The sequence below is a fragment of the Vidua chalybeata genome, chromosome 32, assembly GCF_026979565.1.
Source record: "Vidua chalybeata isolate OUT-0048 chromosome 32, bVidCha1 merged haplotype, whole genome shotgun sequence".
In the NCBI taxonomy this organism is placed as follows: Eukaryota; Metazoa; Chordata; class Aves; order Passeriformes; family Viduidae; genus Vidua; species Vidua chalybeata.
The window spans coordinates 1,251,841-1,264,563 of NC_071561.1; the positions used below are offsets into that span (position 1 = coordinate 1,251,841).

The window sequence follows — 12,723 nt, forward strand, 5'->3', positions numbered from 1 at the left end:
CTCCTCATCCTTGGCCTCTGTGGTCCCCCCCTCCTCATCATCCTCACCCTCTTCTCCTCATCCTTGGCCTCCCTGGCCCTCCCCTCCTCATCATGCTCATCATTCTCACCCCCTCCTCCTATCATCCTCATCTCCTCCTTGTTATCCTCAGGCTCCCCAACCCTCTCCTCCTCATCATCCTCACCCCCTCATCATCCTCATCCTGCCCTGCTCTTCCTCCTGTTCCTGTGCCGCCTCATCCTCCCATCCCTGACCTTCCTCAACATCCTCATCCTCATTCTCCCATCCCCTCCTAATCCCCTCCCCTCCTGCCCCCACTCCCTCACAGCCTTCCTCCCTCTATGTCCTGCTTGACCCCGTCATTATTCTCACTTTCCTCTTCATCATCTTCATCTTTTTCTTCATCCTCTTCCATCTTCATCATCATCCTCCTCTTTCTCCTTCCCATTCCCCTCCTGCTTCTCCCCCCGCGGCTCCCAGCCCCCTTCCCCCCCCCCCCAGTTTTGGGATCCCCCTGGCCCGGGGGGGCTCTGGGGGATCCCGTGGGGGGGTCCTGGCCCCCTAAAGCCGCCGCCGTCCCCCCCAGTCGGAGGCCGGGCCCGCAGACGCCGTCCCCCGGCGCGAGGAGTCGCCCATGGACGTGGACCAGCCCTCGCCCGCCCCGCAGGACGTGGGTGAGAACCCCCCCAGTCACCCTCCAGTACAGCCCAGCGCCACCCAGTGCAGCCCAGTCACCTCCCAGTGCCATCCAGTCACCGTCCAGTATGGCCCAGTGTCACCCAGTCACCCCAAGTGCTGCCCAGTCACACTTCTGTATGGCTCAGTCACCCCCCAGTGTCACCCAGTCATCCCCCGTGCCACCACTGGGGTCATCCCCCCTCCTGGGCTGCTGCTGGTGCAGGGCCATCCCAGTATCACTGCAGCAGGTGGCACTGGTGGGGTTGGGTGGCACTTATTGAATGGCACTGGCCATGGTGGGGTGGCACTGGTGGGGTTGGGTGGCACTGGTGGGTTGACATTGGTTGGATGGCACTGGTTGGGATGGGTGGCACTGGTGGGGTGGCACTGGTTGAGCAGGTGGCACTGCTTGGATGTCACTGGTGGGGTGTCAGTGGTGGGGTGGCACTGGTTGGGCAGGTGGCACTGGTCACACGGGGATGTCCTGACCGTGTCCCCCCGCCAGGCCCCGAGGCCGCGCAGGGCGGGGACCGGGACCGGGACAGGGACAGGGAGGAGCGGCCCCCGGAGCTGCCCCTGCTGAGCGAGCAGCTGAGCCTGGACGAGCTGTGGGACATGCTGGGAGAGTGCCTCAAGGAGCTCGAGGAGTCCCACGACCAGCACGCCGTGCTCGGTGCGTCACCCCAAATCCTGGGGAGGGACCCCAAAACCCCAGAGCTGACCCTAAATCCTGGGACGGTGGGCTGGAGTCTATAGAGGGGTCCCAAAACCATAGGGGTGACCCTAAATCCCAGGGTAGTGGGCTGGAATCTATAGAGGGGTCCCAAAACCACAGGGGTGACCCTAAATCCTCATGAGGGGGCTGGAACCTCTGTTCCGGGCTGTTTTCCCCCCATCAAGGGGTGTTCCCACCTCCACCCCATAGCGTCCCCCCATCCTTGGATATGCCCCCAGTTCTGCGATGTTCCCTTCCCTATTCCAGTGTGTCCCCCTCCCCATCCCAGGGTGTTCCCCTCCACCTCCATACCATTGTGTCCCCCTGTTCCATTCCCACCCCGCTCACCCTGCACTGTCCTCGTCCCACACCACCCCACTGACCCCACACTGTCCTTGTCCCCCACCCCACTGACCCCGCACTGTCTCTTGTCCCTCTCTGCTGACTTTGTGCTGTCCTCTTGCCCCTCTCCACCCACTGATCCCACTCTGTCCCCATGCTGTCCCCCTGCCCCACGCTGCCCGCTGTCCCCACGCTGTCCCCGACGCTGTCCCCGTGCCCCACGCCGTCGCTGACCCCTGTCCCGCAGTGCTGCAGCCGGCCGTCGAGGCGTTTTTCCTGGTGCACGCCACGGAGCGCGAGAGCCGCCCGCCGGTGCGGGACACGCGGGAGAGCCAGCTGGCACACATCAAGGACGAGCCACCGCCGCTGTCCCCCGCGCCCCTCACCCCCGCCACCCCCTCCGCCCTGGACCCCTTCTTCTCGCGGGAGCCCTCGGCCATGCACATCTCGGCCAGCCTGCCCCCGGACACGCAGAAATTCCTGCGCTTCGCCGGTGAGCCCGGACACCGCCGGGCACCGGGGATTGGCAAAGCGGGGAAGGGCTTTGGGAATGTGGGGAGGGGGTTTGGAAGGGTCAAGGAAGGGTTTTAGCGGGGCTGAAGGCAGCTTGGAGGGTGTTTAGGGGCTTTGGGGGCAGTTTTGGGGGAGCTTAGGATGTGGGGAATGGCATTGGGATGTGAGGAGGTGCTTTTGGGGGGCTGAAGGCAGCTTGGAGGGTGTTTGGGGGGGCCACTGGAGGGGGGTTTGGGGAAATGGGAAAGTGGGGAGGGGGTTAGGAAGGGTTTTGAGGGGGGTGGAGGCAGCTTGGAGGGTGTTTGGGGGAGCTTAGGGTGTGGGAGGGAGTTTGGGGGATTTGAGAGGGGTTTTGGGGACATTGGGAAGCGGTTTGGGGGAACCCCAAGGCTTTGGAAAGGGGGAATTTGGGGGAACCCCAAAGCTTTGGGGAGGGAAAATTCAGGGGATTTTTGGGCTCCTCAAGTCTTTGGCAAGGGGGGGATTCGGGTAGGGTGAATTTGGGGGATTTTTGACCCCCTCAACACTTTGAGGTCGGTGCGAGCCGAGAACGGGGCCGCCAACGGCTCATTCCGGGACCACAACCGTAGGGCATTCCACAAGGGGGGGTTCCCCTACTTGGGGACACCCCCAAACCCCTTTTCCCTCCCCCCAGAGACCCACCGGACGGTGCTGAACCAGATCCTGCGGCAGTCCACCACGCACCTGGCCGACGGCCCCTTCGCCGTGCTGGTCGATTACATCCGCGTGCTGGACTTTGACGTCAAGCGCAAGTGCGTGGCCTGGGGGGAGGGTCCCAGGAGGGGGGTCCCGGGGGTCCCACAGCCCCTGACACCCCTTTTTTGCCCTGGCCAGGTATTTCAGGCAGGAGCTGGAGCGCCTGGACGAGGGGCTGCGCAAGGAGGACATGGCCGTGCACGTCCGGCGCGACCACGTCTTCGAGGACTCGTACCGGGAGCTGCACCGCAAATCCCCCGAGGAGATGAAGAACCGCCTGTGAGAACCCCGGAGACACCCCAAAATACCTCCTGGGAACCCCAAAATATCCCCTGGGCACCTCAAAATGTCTTCTGGGAACCTCAAAATATCCCCTGGGCACCCCAGAATATCCCCTGGACACCCAAAATATCCCTTGGGACACTCAAAATTCACCTGGGATATCCAAAGCACCCCTTGGGATACCTGAAACACCCCCAGGACACCCAGAGCACCTCTCCAGCCCTACAAACACTCTCTAAACACGCACAGAACCCCCCCACAAACACCCCCTGACCCACCCAAAATGCCCTCCACCCTCCTCCCATGCCTCCAAACCCCCCAATTCCCCCCAAAACGCCCTCCACCCTCCTCCCATGCCTCCAACCCCCCCCCAATTCCCCCCAAAACCACCTCCAAACGCCCCAATTCCCCCCAAAACCACCTCCAAACCCCCCAGTTGCCCCCAAAACCACCTCCAAACGCCCCAATTCCCCCCAAAACCACCTCCAAACTCCCCAGTTCCCCCCAATACCACCTCCAAACCCCCCAGCTGCCACCCAAGTCTCCCCAAAAACACCTCCAAACGCCCCAATTCCCCCCAAAACCACCTCCACCCTCCCCAAACCCCCTCTCCCACCCCCACTAACCCCCGTGGCCCCTCAGGTACATCGTGTTCGAGGGCGAGGAGGGCCAGGACGCCGGGGGGCTGCTGCGGGAGTGGTACATGATCATCTCCCGCGAGATGTTCAACCCCATGTACGCCCTGTTCCGCACCTCGCCCGGCGACCGCGTCACCTACACCATCAACCCCTCGTCCCACTGCAACCCCAACCACCTGAGCTACTTCAAGTTCGTGGGCAGGATCGTGGCCAAAGCCGTCTACGACAACCGGCTGCTGGAGTGCTACTTCACCCGCTCCTTCTACAAACACATCCTGGGCAAGTCCGTGCGGTAAGGGGCGAGCCACGGCGGCCAGGGGGGCTGGGAGACTCGGAGGGGGTGGGTGGAGGGGTGTTTGTGGGGTGTGGGAGCTGTTTATGGGGTGCTGAAACCCCACAGAGGGGTGTGGGACTGCGTTTGTGGGGTGGGAGTGTCTTTGTGGGGTGCTGGAGCTGCTCAGAGCGGGGTAGGATTGCATTTATGGGGTGTGGGGAGTGTATTTGGGGGGGGTGGGAGTGTGTTTATGGGGTGCTGGAGTCATTTATAGGGTGCTGGAGCCCCTCAGAGAGGGGTGGGAGTGTGTTTGTGGGGTGTGGGAGCTGTTTATGGGGTGCTGGAGCCCCTCAGAGAGGGCTGGGACTGTGTTTATGGGGTGTGGGACTGCGTTTATGTAGTGCTGGAGTTATTTATAGGGTGCTGGACACCTTCAAAAGTCATTTGGAGTCATTTATGGGGTGCTGGACACCCTTAGAGGCTGTGGGACAACATTTATGGGGTGCTGGATTCCCTTGGAGAAAATTTGAGCCATTTATGGGGTGTTGGACCCCCTCAGAGGGGTGTGAGACTGCATTTATGGGGTTCTGGAGCCCTGGTAGGGGCTGACCCTGTTTTTTGGGCTCTCCAGCAGGGTATGACCCCATTTTTGGGGCTCCTTGCAGGGTCCAACCCTGTTTTGGGGCTCCCCGTGGTTTCTGACCCCATTTTTGGGGTGCTGCCCCCCGTTTTTGGCCCCCCAGGTACACGGACATGGAGAGCGAGGACTATCACTTCTACCAGGGCCTCGTGTACCTGCTGGAGAACGACGTCTCCACGCTGGGCTACGACCTCACCTTCAGCACCGAGGTGGGGACCCCCAGGACCCCCAAAACCAGCACCAGGACCCCAAAACCACCAGTTGGACCCCCACAGGACCCCCAAAACCAGCACCAGGACCCCCCTGAGATCCCCGCAACCAGCACCAGGACCCCCTGAGAGCACCAGGACCCCCAAAACCAGCACTGGGACCCTCACAGGACCCCTAAAATCAGCAGCAGGACCCCCTCCCCCCAGTAACTCCTGAGGGCACTGGGATCCCCCAAAACCAGCAGCAGGACCTCCCTGGGACCCCCTGAGAGCACCAAGACCCCCTTGGGACCCCCCAAGAGCACCAAGACATCTCCAGGACCACAGGGGTGTGCGAGGTTCAGGGATGTCCCCCCTGTGTCCCCACACCCCGCTGACCCCCCGTGGCCCCCCAGGTGCAGGAATTTGGGCTAGTTGAGGTTCAGAAATGCGGAAATTTGGGTTGTTTGAGGCACAGGGATGTCCCCACACCCTGCTGACCCTTCCGTGACCCCCCCGTGCCGCCCCGGGTGCAGGAATTTGGGGTGTTTAAGGCTCAGGGATGTCGCCCCCCATGTCCCCACACCCTGGTGACCCCCCCGTGCCCCTCCAGGTGCAGGAATTTGGGGTGTGTGAGGTGCGGGACCTGAAGCCCAACGGGGCCAACGTGCTGGTGACGGAGGAGAACAAGAAGGAGTACGTGCACCTCGTGTGCCAGATGCGCATGACCGGTGAGCATCGGGGCCGGGGGGGCTCCGGGGGTGCTCCCAGGACCCCCCTGACCCCCCCCCCCCCCCCCAAAATCCCGCAGGCGCCATCCGGAAGCAGCTGGCGGCGTTCCTGGAAGGGTTCTACGAGATCATCCCCAAGCGCCTCATCTCCATCTTCACGGAGCAGGAGCTGGAGCTGCTCATCTCGGGGCTGCCCACCATCGACATCGACGACCTCAAGGCCAACACCGAGTACCACAAGTACCAGGGCAACTCCATCCAGGTGGGGCTGGCACCTGGGCGGGTCCTGGGGGGATTTCAGGGCGTTCTGGGGGGGTTTCAGGGCATTCCGGGGGGATCTCAGAGGGTTCTGGAGGTATTCTGGGTACCAGGACGACTCCATCCAGGTGAGGCTGGCACCTGGGGGCATTTCAGGGGCTTCTGGGGGGGGTTTCAGGGGGTTCTGGGGGTATTCTGGGTACCAAGGTGACTCCATCCACGTGGGCCTGGCACCTGGGGGGGGTCCTGGGGGCATTTCAGGGGGTTCTGGGGGAATTTCTGGAGATTCTGGGGACATTTCAGGGGGTTCTGGGGGGATTCTGGGTGTCAGGGCAACTCCATCCAGGTGGGGTTGGCACCTTGGGGGGGTCCTGGGTTGATTTCAGGGGATTCCAGGATTCTGGGGTGATTCTCTGGGGTTCCAGAGGGTTCTAGGGGGATCCAGGGGGTTCCAGAGGGATTCTGTGGGGTTCCGGGGTGTTCTGGGGGGATCCATGGGGTTCTGGGGAGGGATCCTGGGGGGATTCCAGGGGGTCCTGGTGGCTGACCATCCCTGTCCCTGTCCCCGTGCCCAGATCCAGTGGTTCTGGCGCGCCCTGCGCTCCTTCGACCAGGCCGACCGCGCCAAGTTCCTGCAGTTCGTGACGGGCACGTCCAAGGTGCCCCTGCAGGGATTCGCCGCCCTCGAGGGCATGAACGGCATCCAGAAATTCCAGATCCACCGCGACGACCGCTCCACCGACCGGCTGCCCTCGGCCCACACCTGGTGAGGGACACGGGGGGGACACCGAGCACTGCCCTGGGATCACACCTGGCGAGGGACATGGGGGGACACGGGGACACCGAGCACTGCCCTGGGATCACACCTGGCGAGGGACATGGGGACACTGAGCACTGCCCTGGGCTCACACCTGCTGAGGGACATGGGGGGGACACGGGGGGACATAGAGGGGACACAGGGACATGGCGGGGACGCGGGGGAAGCACAGTGGGAGGACATGGGGACACTGACCAGTTGCCCTCAGCCCACACCTGGTGAGGGACACGGGGACAGGGACGTGAGGTGACACTGGCCAGCCAGCACACAGCTGGTCAGGGGACATGGGGACACAGGGATGTGAGGGGACACTGAGCACACACCTGGAATGGGGGACACAGGAGGCGACGTGGGGGGACACTGAGCACCTGCCCCTGGCACACACCTGGTGAGGGCACACGGGGGGACGTCGGGGACACGCGGCCTCCACCGCCCACACCTGGGACAAGGGGGACGTGAAAGGGTGGCAGGGGGACACCAGGAGGACGTGGGGACACACAGGTGAGGACCCTGGCCGGGGACACACCCGAGGAGCAGGACTGGGGGGTGGGATGGTGCCACCAGCTCGGCGCAGGGGGACAAAGCTGGGACAGGAACATGGGGACAGCGGGACGTGGGCGGGGTGGCACTGGGGACAGTGTCTCTCGGGGAGGTGACAGTGACACGGGTGTGTCCCCAGCTTCAACCAGCTGGACCTGCCGGCCTACGAGAGCTACGAGAAGCTGCGGCACATGCTGCTGCTGGCCATCCAGGAGTGCTCCGAGGGCTTCGGGCTGGCCTAGGGGGGCTGCGCCGGACCCCCGCTGGGGCTCTATAAATATATATATATTTTTTGGTTCCATTGGCTTTTTTTTGTTTGTTTTGGTTTTTTTTTTGGTTTTTTTTTTTTTTTTTTTTTTGGGGGGGGGGGGGGGTTTATTGTTTTTTTTTTTTTCCCTCCGGTCCCGGTTTGGGGGGGGGTTTTGCTCTGTTGGAGGGTTGGGGTTCCTTCCTTCCCCCCCTCACCCCCTTCCCCCGTGTTGGGGGCTGGGGGGGGGGTGGGGATGGTGAAAGGGGGGAGCCCCTGAAATTATAAATAAGAAGTTCAGCCCCTCCCCCCACCCCAAAACTGAGAGAAAAAGTTTAAAAAAAAAAAAAGGAATAAAAAAATGCACTCTTGGTAAGGGCAGTCCCGGTCGTTTTTGGGGGGAGGGATGGGCTTGTCCGCCATCTTGGGTGTGGCGGGCTGATGGTCGCGCGGGGCCGCCATGTTGGATGTGGCCCTAAAAGCGGCTTCTGCCGCTGTCCGCCAGGTTGAGCGTGGCCGTGTCGCTGTCGCCGCCATGTCGAGTGTGGCTCCTTGGCCACACTGAGGGGAGGGACGGGGACGCCATCTTGGGTGTGGCCTGGGGTACGGATGTTAGCCGATGGCTGCCGCCATCTTGGGTGTGTTATTGGCGCGGGGGGCGCCATCTTGAGCGTGGCTGGTGGCCGCCATGTTGGTCGTAGCGATGGCGGGACGCCGCCGCCGCGATGCGGCGCCTTTCCGCCGCGCCGGAAGCGGCGTCACTTCCGCTGCGCCAGGGATCCCCGGCGGCGTGGGAGCCGCAGCCATGACCCGGTCCCGTGAGTTCAGGGAGGCACCGGGAGGGCTCGGGGGGCTCGGGGGACCCCCCCCGCACTCACCCCGGCCCTCCCTGCAGGACGACAGGTGGAGGCGTCCCGCAAGAAGCGCGTCCAGGTGAGCCCCAGCCCGGCCCGGGGGAGGGAACCGGGCGGGTTTGGGGGTGCAGCCCTTGTGACCCCCCCCACCCCTCGGGGTGTCCCCGTGTCACCCCCGCGCTGTCCCCAGGCCCGGCGCGCGCGTGTCGGGGTCAGGAAGGAGCTGGGGGTGCCGCGGCTCGGCCGCTTCGCCGCCTTCGCGCAGCAGCAGCGGAGCAAGACCCGGCAGAGACGGGTAAAGAATCCCGGGGGGGCATTTTGGGGGTGACCCCGCGGGGGAAGTTCGGGGTTGTCCTCCAGACGTGACCCCGGCAGGGATTCTGGAGTGCCCCCGCGGTGTTTTGGGGTGTTCCTGGCAGATCTGAGCGCAGGAGGATTTTGGAGCGTTCCTCCCATTGTGACCCCGGCGGGGCATTTTGGGGTCAGCGCTCAAGTACAAACTCGGGGGGGGCTGTTTGGGGTCACCCCCCGCCCTGTCTGACCCCGGGGGGTTCGGGGTGTGACCCCTCGGTGTCCCACAGGCCCTGGAGGGGCAGCAGCGCTCACCCCTGGCCGCACACCTGGCGGACGCTCTGCAGCGACAGCAGCGCTTCCAGAGCCAGGTGGGGCTGGGGACACCCGGGGGGGGCCCTAAAGAGGGGGGGGGGGGTCTCCCTAAAGAAGGGGGGGGCTTCCCAAGCAGAGGGTTCCCCTGAGAGGGAGGGGCTCCCCCTGGAAGGGAAGGGGGGGCTCTTCTCCAGGACAGGGGGCTCCCCAGAGGACAGGGGGGTTCCCCCCACAGCGGGGATTCCCCCCAGAACTCGGGGGGCTCCCCGGGGGCGCCCCCCACGGCTGTAACACAGGTGCCCCCAGGAGAAGGAAGAGGAGGAGGAGGAGGAGCCCCCCCAGCCCCCCCAGGACGAGGCGTCGCTGCGCCAGTTCGGGCGGGAGCTGCGCAAGGTCAGTGCCAGGGGGGTGGGGGGGGATTTTTGGGGGGTCTTTCCCCGGCTGAACCCCGATCCTGGCAGGTGCTGGCGGCGTCTGACGTGGTGCTGGAGGTGCTGGACGCCCGCGACCCCCAGGGCTGCCGCAGCCCCCGGCTCGAGGGGGCCCTGCGGCCCCAGCAGCGCCTCGTGCTCGTCCTCAACAAGATCGGTGAGCGAGGGCTGCATCTGGGGGAGGGGTCCCGGCCTGGATTTGGGGGTTCTCCTGTCCCCGCGGCCCTGGGGACACCCCTGTGTGTCCCCCCCACCCCAGACCTGGTGCCGCGGGACGTGGTGGCCGCGTGGCTGAAGCACCTGCGGGCCGAGTTCCCCACCGTGGCCTTCAAGGCGTGCACGCAGCAGCAGAGCCGAAATCTGGTGGGTGCTGGGGGGCCTGGGGGGGGGGGGGGGGGGCTCAGGTGAGGGGGTGGCCCTGACCCCCCCCCCGTGCCTCCACAGAAGCAGATCCGGGTGCCGGTGGCCACAGCCTCCGAGGAGGTGCTGGCCATGGGGGCCTGCGTGGGGGCCGAGAGCCTCCTGAACATCCTGAGCAACTACGGCCGCTGCGGGGAGGGCAGGAGCTCCATCACCGTGGGGGTCGTGGGTGAGGGGCTGGGGAGGCACAGGGGGGGCTGGGGGTTGAGTGGGGGGCTCTGAAATGGGGGCTGGGGGGGACATGGGGGGGGCTGTGGAAGGGGGGCTGGAGTGTGAGGGGGGATTTTGGGGGGTTGGGGTTGAGTGGGGGCTGTGAAATAGGAGGGGTGGTGAGTGGGGTGTGGGCGCTTTGGGGGGGGGCAGTTGGGGGTTGGGAGAATGTTGGGGGGGGTTGGGGGGCTGGGTTTTGGGCCCCCCCCCAACATTAACCCCTTCCCCAGGGTACCCAAACGTGGGCAAGAGCAGCCTCATCAACAGCCTCAAGCGCAGCCGCGCCTGCGGGGTCGGGGCCACGCCCGGGCTCACCAGGTGAGCCCACCTGGGGGGAGGTGGGGTCACCTGCACGGGGTGGGGGGGCTGTGGGTGGAGCCTGCATTGATTCTGTCCAAGTGTATGGGTGTGGCAGAGACCCCGCCCAGGTGTGGGTGTGGCAAAGACCCCGCCCAGGTGTGGGTGTGGCAGAGACCCCGCCCAGGTGTGGGTGTGGTACAGACCCCGCCCAGGTGTGGGTGTGGCACAGACCCCGCCCAGGTGTGGGTGTGGCAGAGACCCCGCCCAGGTGTGGGTGTGGCACAGACCCCGCCCAGGTGTGGTGGGTGTGGCACAGACCCCGCCCAGGTGTGGGTGTGGCACAGACCCCGCCCAGGTGTGGTGGGTGTGGCACTCAGGCCCCGCCCCCAGGTGCCTGCAGGCCGTGCAGCTGGACCGGCACATCCGGCTCCTGGACTGTCCGGGCGTGGTGCTGGACTCGGGGGACCCCCCGGCCACCGCCCCCCTGAGGGGGGCCCTGGCCCCCCAGCGCCTGCGGGACCCCCTGACCCCGGCCTGCGCCATCCTGCGCCGCTGCCCCCCCCAGCAGGTGCGTGAGGACCCCCCTGGGGGGGCTGAGGATGCATACGGGGGGGGGTGGGGGGGGGCTCCATCCCAATGGCAGCGTTCCCAATTTGGGGGGACCCCCGTTTTTCCAGCTCAGCCCTTTGGGGGATTCAGTGACGCCCAAAATCCGGATTAAGGGGGGGGCTCGACACCGGGGGAGGGGAGGTTATTTCAGGGGGACCCTCCCCCACTTTGGGCATTGTCAGCCCATTTTGGCCTCAGAGAGGGGGGCAGGGTGACAGCCCCCTGCGTGTCCATCCCCCCCAAGCCCCTCTGTGTGCCCCCCACAGCTGAGCGAGGTCTACGGGGTCCCCCCCTGCAGTGACCCCCTGCAGTTCCTGGCCAGCTGGCCCGGCGGCAGGGCCGGCTGCGCCCGGGGGGGCTGCCGGACGCCCACGCCGCCGCCGTGGCCCTGCTGCGCGACTGGACCGGGTGCGTGAGGGACGGGGGCGCTTTGGGGGGCTGTCCCCACGCTCTGACTCCATTCCTGGGGGGCTCAGAGGGGTTTCTTCACCCTGATCCCCTTTTTCTGTGGGTGGAGGGGGTCTTCCCACACTCTCATCCCATTTCTTGGGGGCTGGGGAGGGTCCCCGTACACCCTGACCCCATTTTGAGGGCAGGAGGGGTCTTTCCACACGGCCTAACCCCATTTTTGGGGGGGCTACAAGGTCTCTCTGTGCCCTGACCCCTTTTTTAGGGACAGGAGGGGTCTTTCCGCACTTTCTGAGCCTCTTGTTGTGAACAAAGGGGTCTTTTCAAACCCTAGGCCCCCTTTTTGGGGGGCTGTGGGGTCTCCCACACACCTTGACTCCCCTTTTTCAGGCTTCAGAGTGTTTTTTTCATACCTTGTGATTCCCTTTTTGGGGACTGGAGGCATCTGTCGACCCTGTTACCCCATTTGGGAAGGGCTGCAGGGTCCCCCCACACCCTGAGCCCTGTTTTTTGGGGCAGGAGGGGTCTCCCCACAGCCTGAACCCCCCCTTTTTCCACAGCGGGAAGATCTCGTACTACACCCACCCCCCCAAATCACAGGGGGTGCAGCTCGAAGCCCAAATCCTGCCGGCGCTGGGGCCGGCGCTGGACCTGGAGGCTCTGGAACGGGGCGATGCCGAGGCCCTGGCAGGTGAGCAGCGCTTGACCCCCGCTCCCTTCCCCCCTCGGGGTCCCCCCAAAACTCACCTGCCCCCCCCCCTACAGCTGTCCCAGTGATGGTGACGGGGCTCGGGCTGTCCCCGGAGGAGGAAGAGGAAGGAGAAGCCATGGAGGACGACAGCGGTGACCTGAAGGTGGGAAGGGATTTGCTGAGCTTGGGGGGGGATTTTTGGGGGGGCAGTGGGTTAATATTTGACCCCCCCCCCAGCTCGGCACGATGACGGTGGAGCTGAAGCCCCGGGTGAAGTCGGGGGGCACTGGGGGGGAGTCGCTGCCCCGAGCCCCCCGTCTGGAGGAGGTGGCTGCGCTCCCCCCTCTATTCCAGGGCCAGGGGCTGCAGGCAGCTGGAAAAAGGAGGAAAAAGCTGCAAAAAAGAGCAGGTGAGTGAAGACACCCCCCTTTTCCTGACCCCCCCCAGACCTCCCTGACCCCCTCCCTTCAAATTCCTGATCGCCCCCATCCCACAGGGAAAATCGCCACGAAGCTCTCGGAGACGCTGGAGGCGGCCATGCAGTTCTGAGGCAGCCACAAATTAAATTTGGGGAAAAAATAAAACATTTAAAAAACACTCTTTAATTGATTTAG

The 12,723-nt window shown here is 64.7% G+C and overlaps 2 protein-coding genes across 2 annotated transcripts in view; both read left to right on the forward strand.

Annotated features, from left to right (window-relative positions):
• Positions 1-7,632, forward strand: part of HUWE1 (HECT, UBA and WWE domain containing E3 ubiquitin protein ligase 1) — a 52,047-nt gene extending 44,415 nt beyond the window's left edge. Inside the window, 11 exon segments of the mRNA XM_053968104.1 lie at positions 587-674; positions 1,184-1,351; positions 1,983-2,228; positions 2,904-3,021; positions 3,104-3,244; positions 3,890-4,177; positions 4,903-5,008; positions 5,601-5,718; positions 5,799-5,980; positions 6,552-6,742; positions 7,473-7,632. Coding sequence (XP_053824079.1) covers positions 587-674; positions 1,184-1,351; positions 1,983-2,228; positions 2,904-3,021; positions 3,104-3,244; positions 3,890-4,177; positions 4,903-5,008; positions 5,601-5,718; positions 5,799-5,980; positions 6,552-6,742; positions 7,473-7,575 — 1,749 coding nt within the window. The 3' untranslated portion in view covers positions 7,576-7,632.
• A 503-nt stretch (positions 7,633-8,135) lies between these two features.
• Positions 8,136-12,706, forward strand: GNL3L (G protein nucleolar 3 like). Its single transcript, XM_053968120.1, is given in 18 exon segments — positions 8,136-8,371; positions 8,373-8,398; positions 8,476-8,513; positions 8,625-8,729; positions 9,016-9,096; positions 9,347-9,433; positions 9,502-9,628; positions 9,731-9,834; positions 9,916-10,060; positions 10,332-10,419; positions 10,792-10,969; positions 11,277-11,328; positions 11,331-11,418; positions 11,979-12,109; positions 12,184-12,272; positions 12,347-12,417; positions 12,419-12,518; positions 12,606-12,706. Coding segments are annotated over 18 exon segments (1,761 nt in total). The 5' UTR covers positions 8,136-8,189; the 3' UTR covers positions 12,675-12,706.
• The last annotated feature ends 17 nt before the right edge of the window (positions 12,707-12,723 follow it).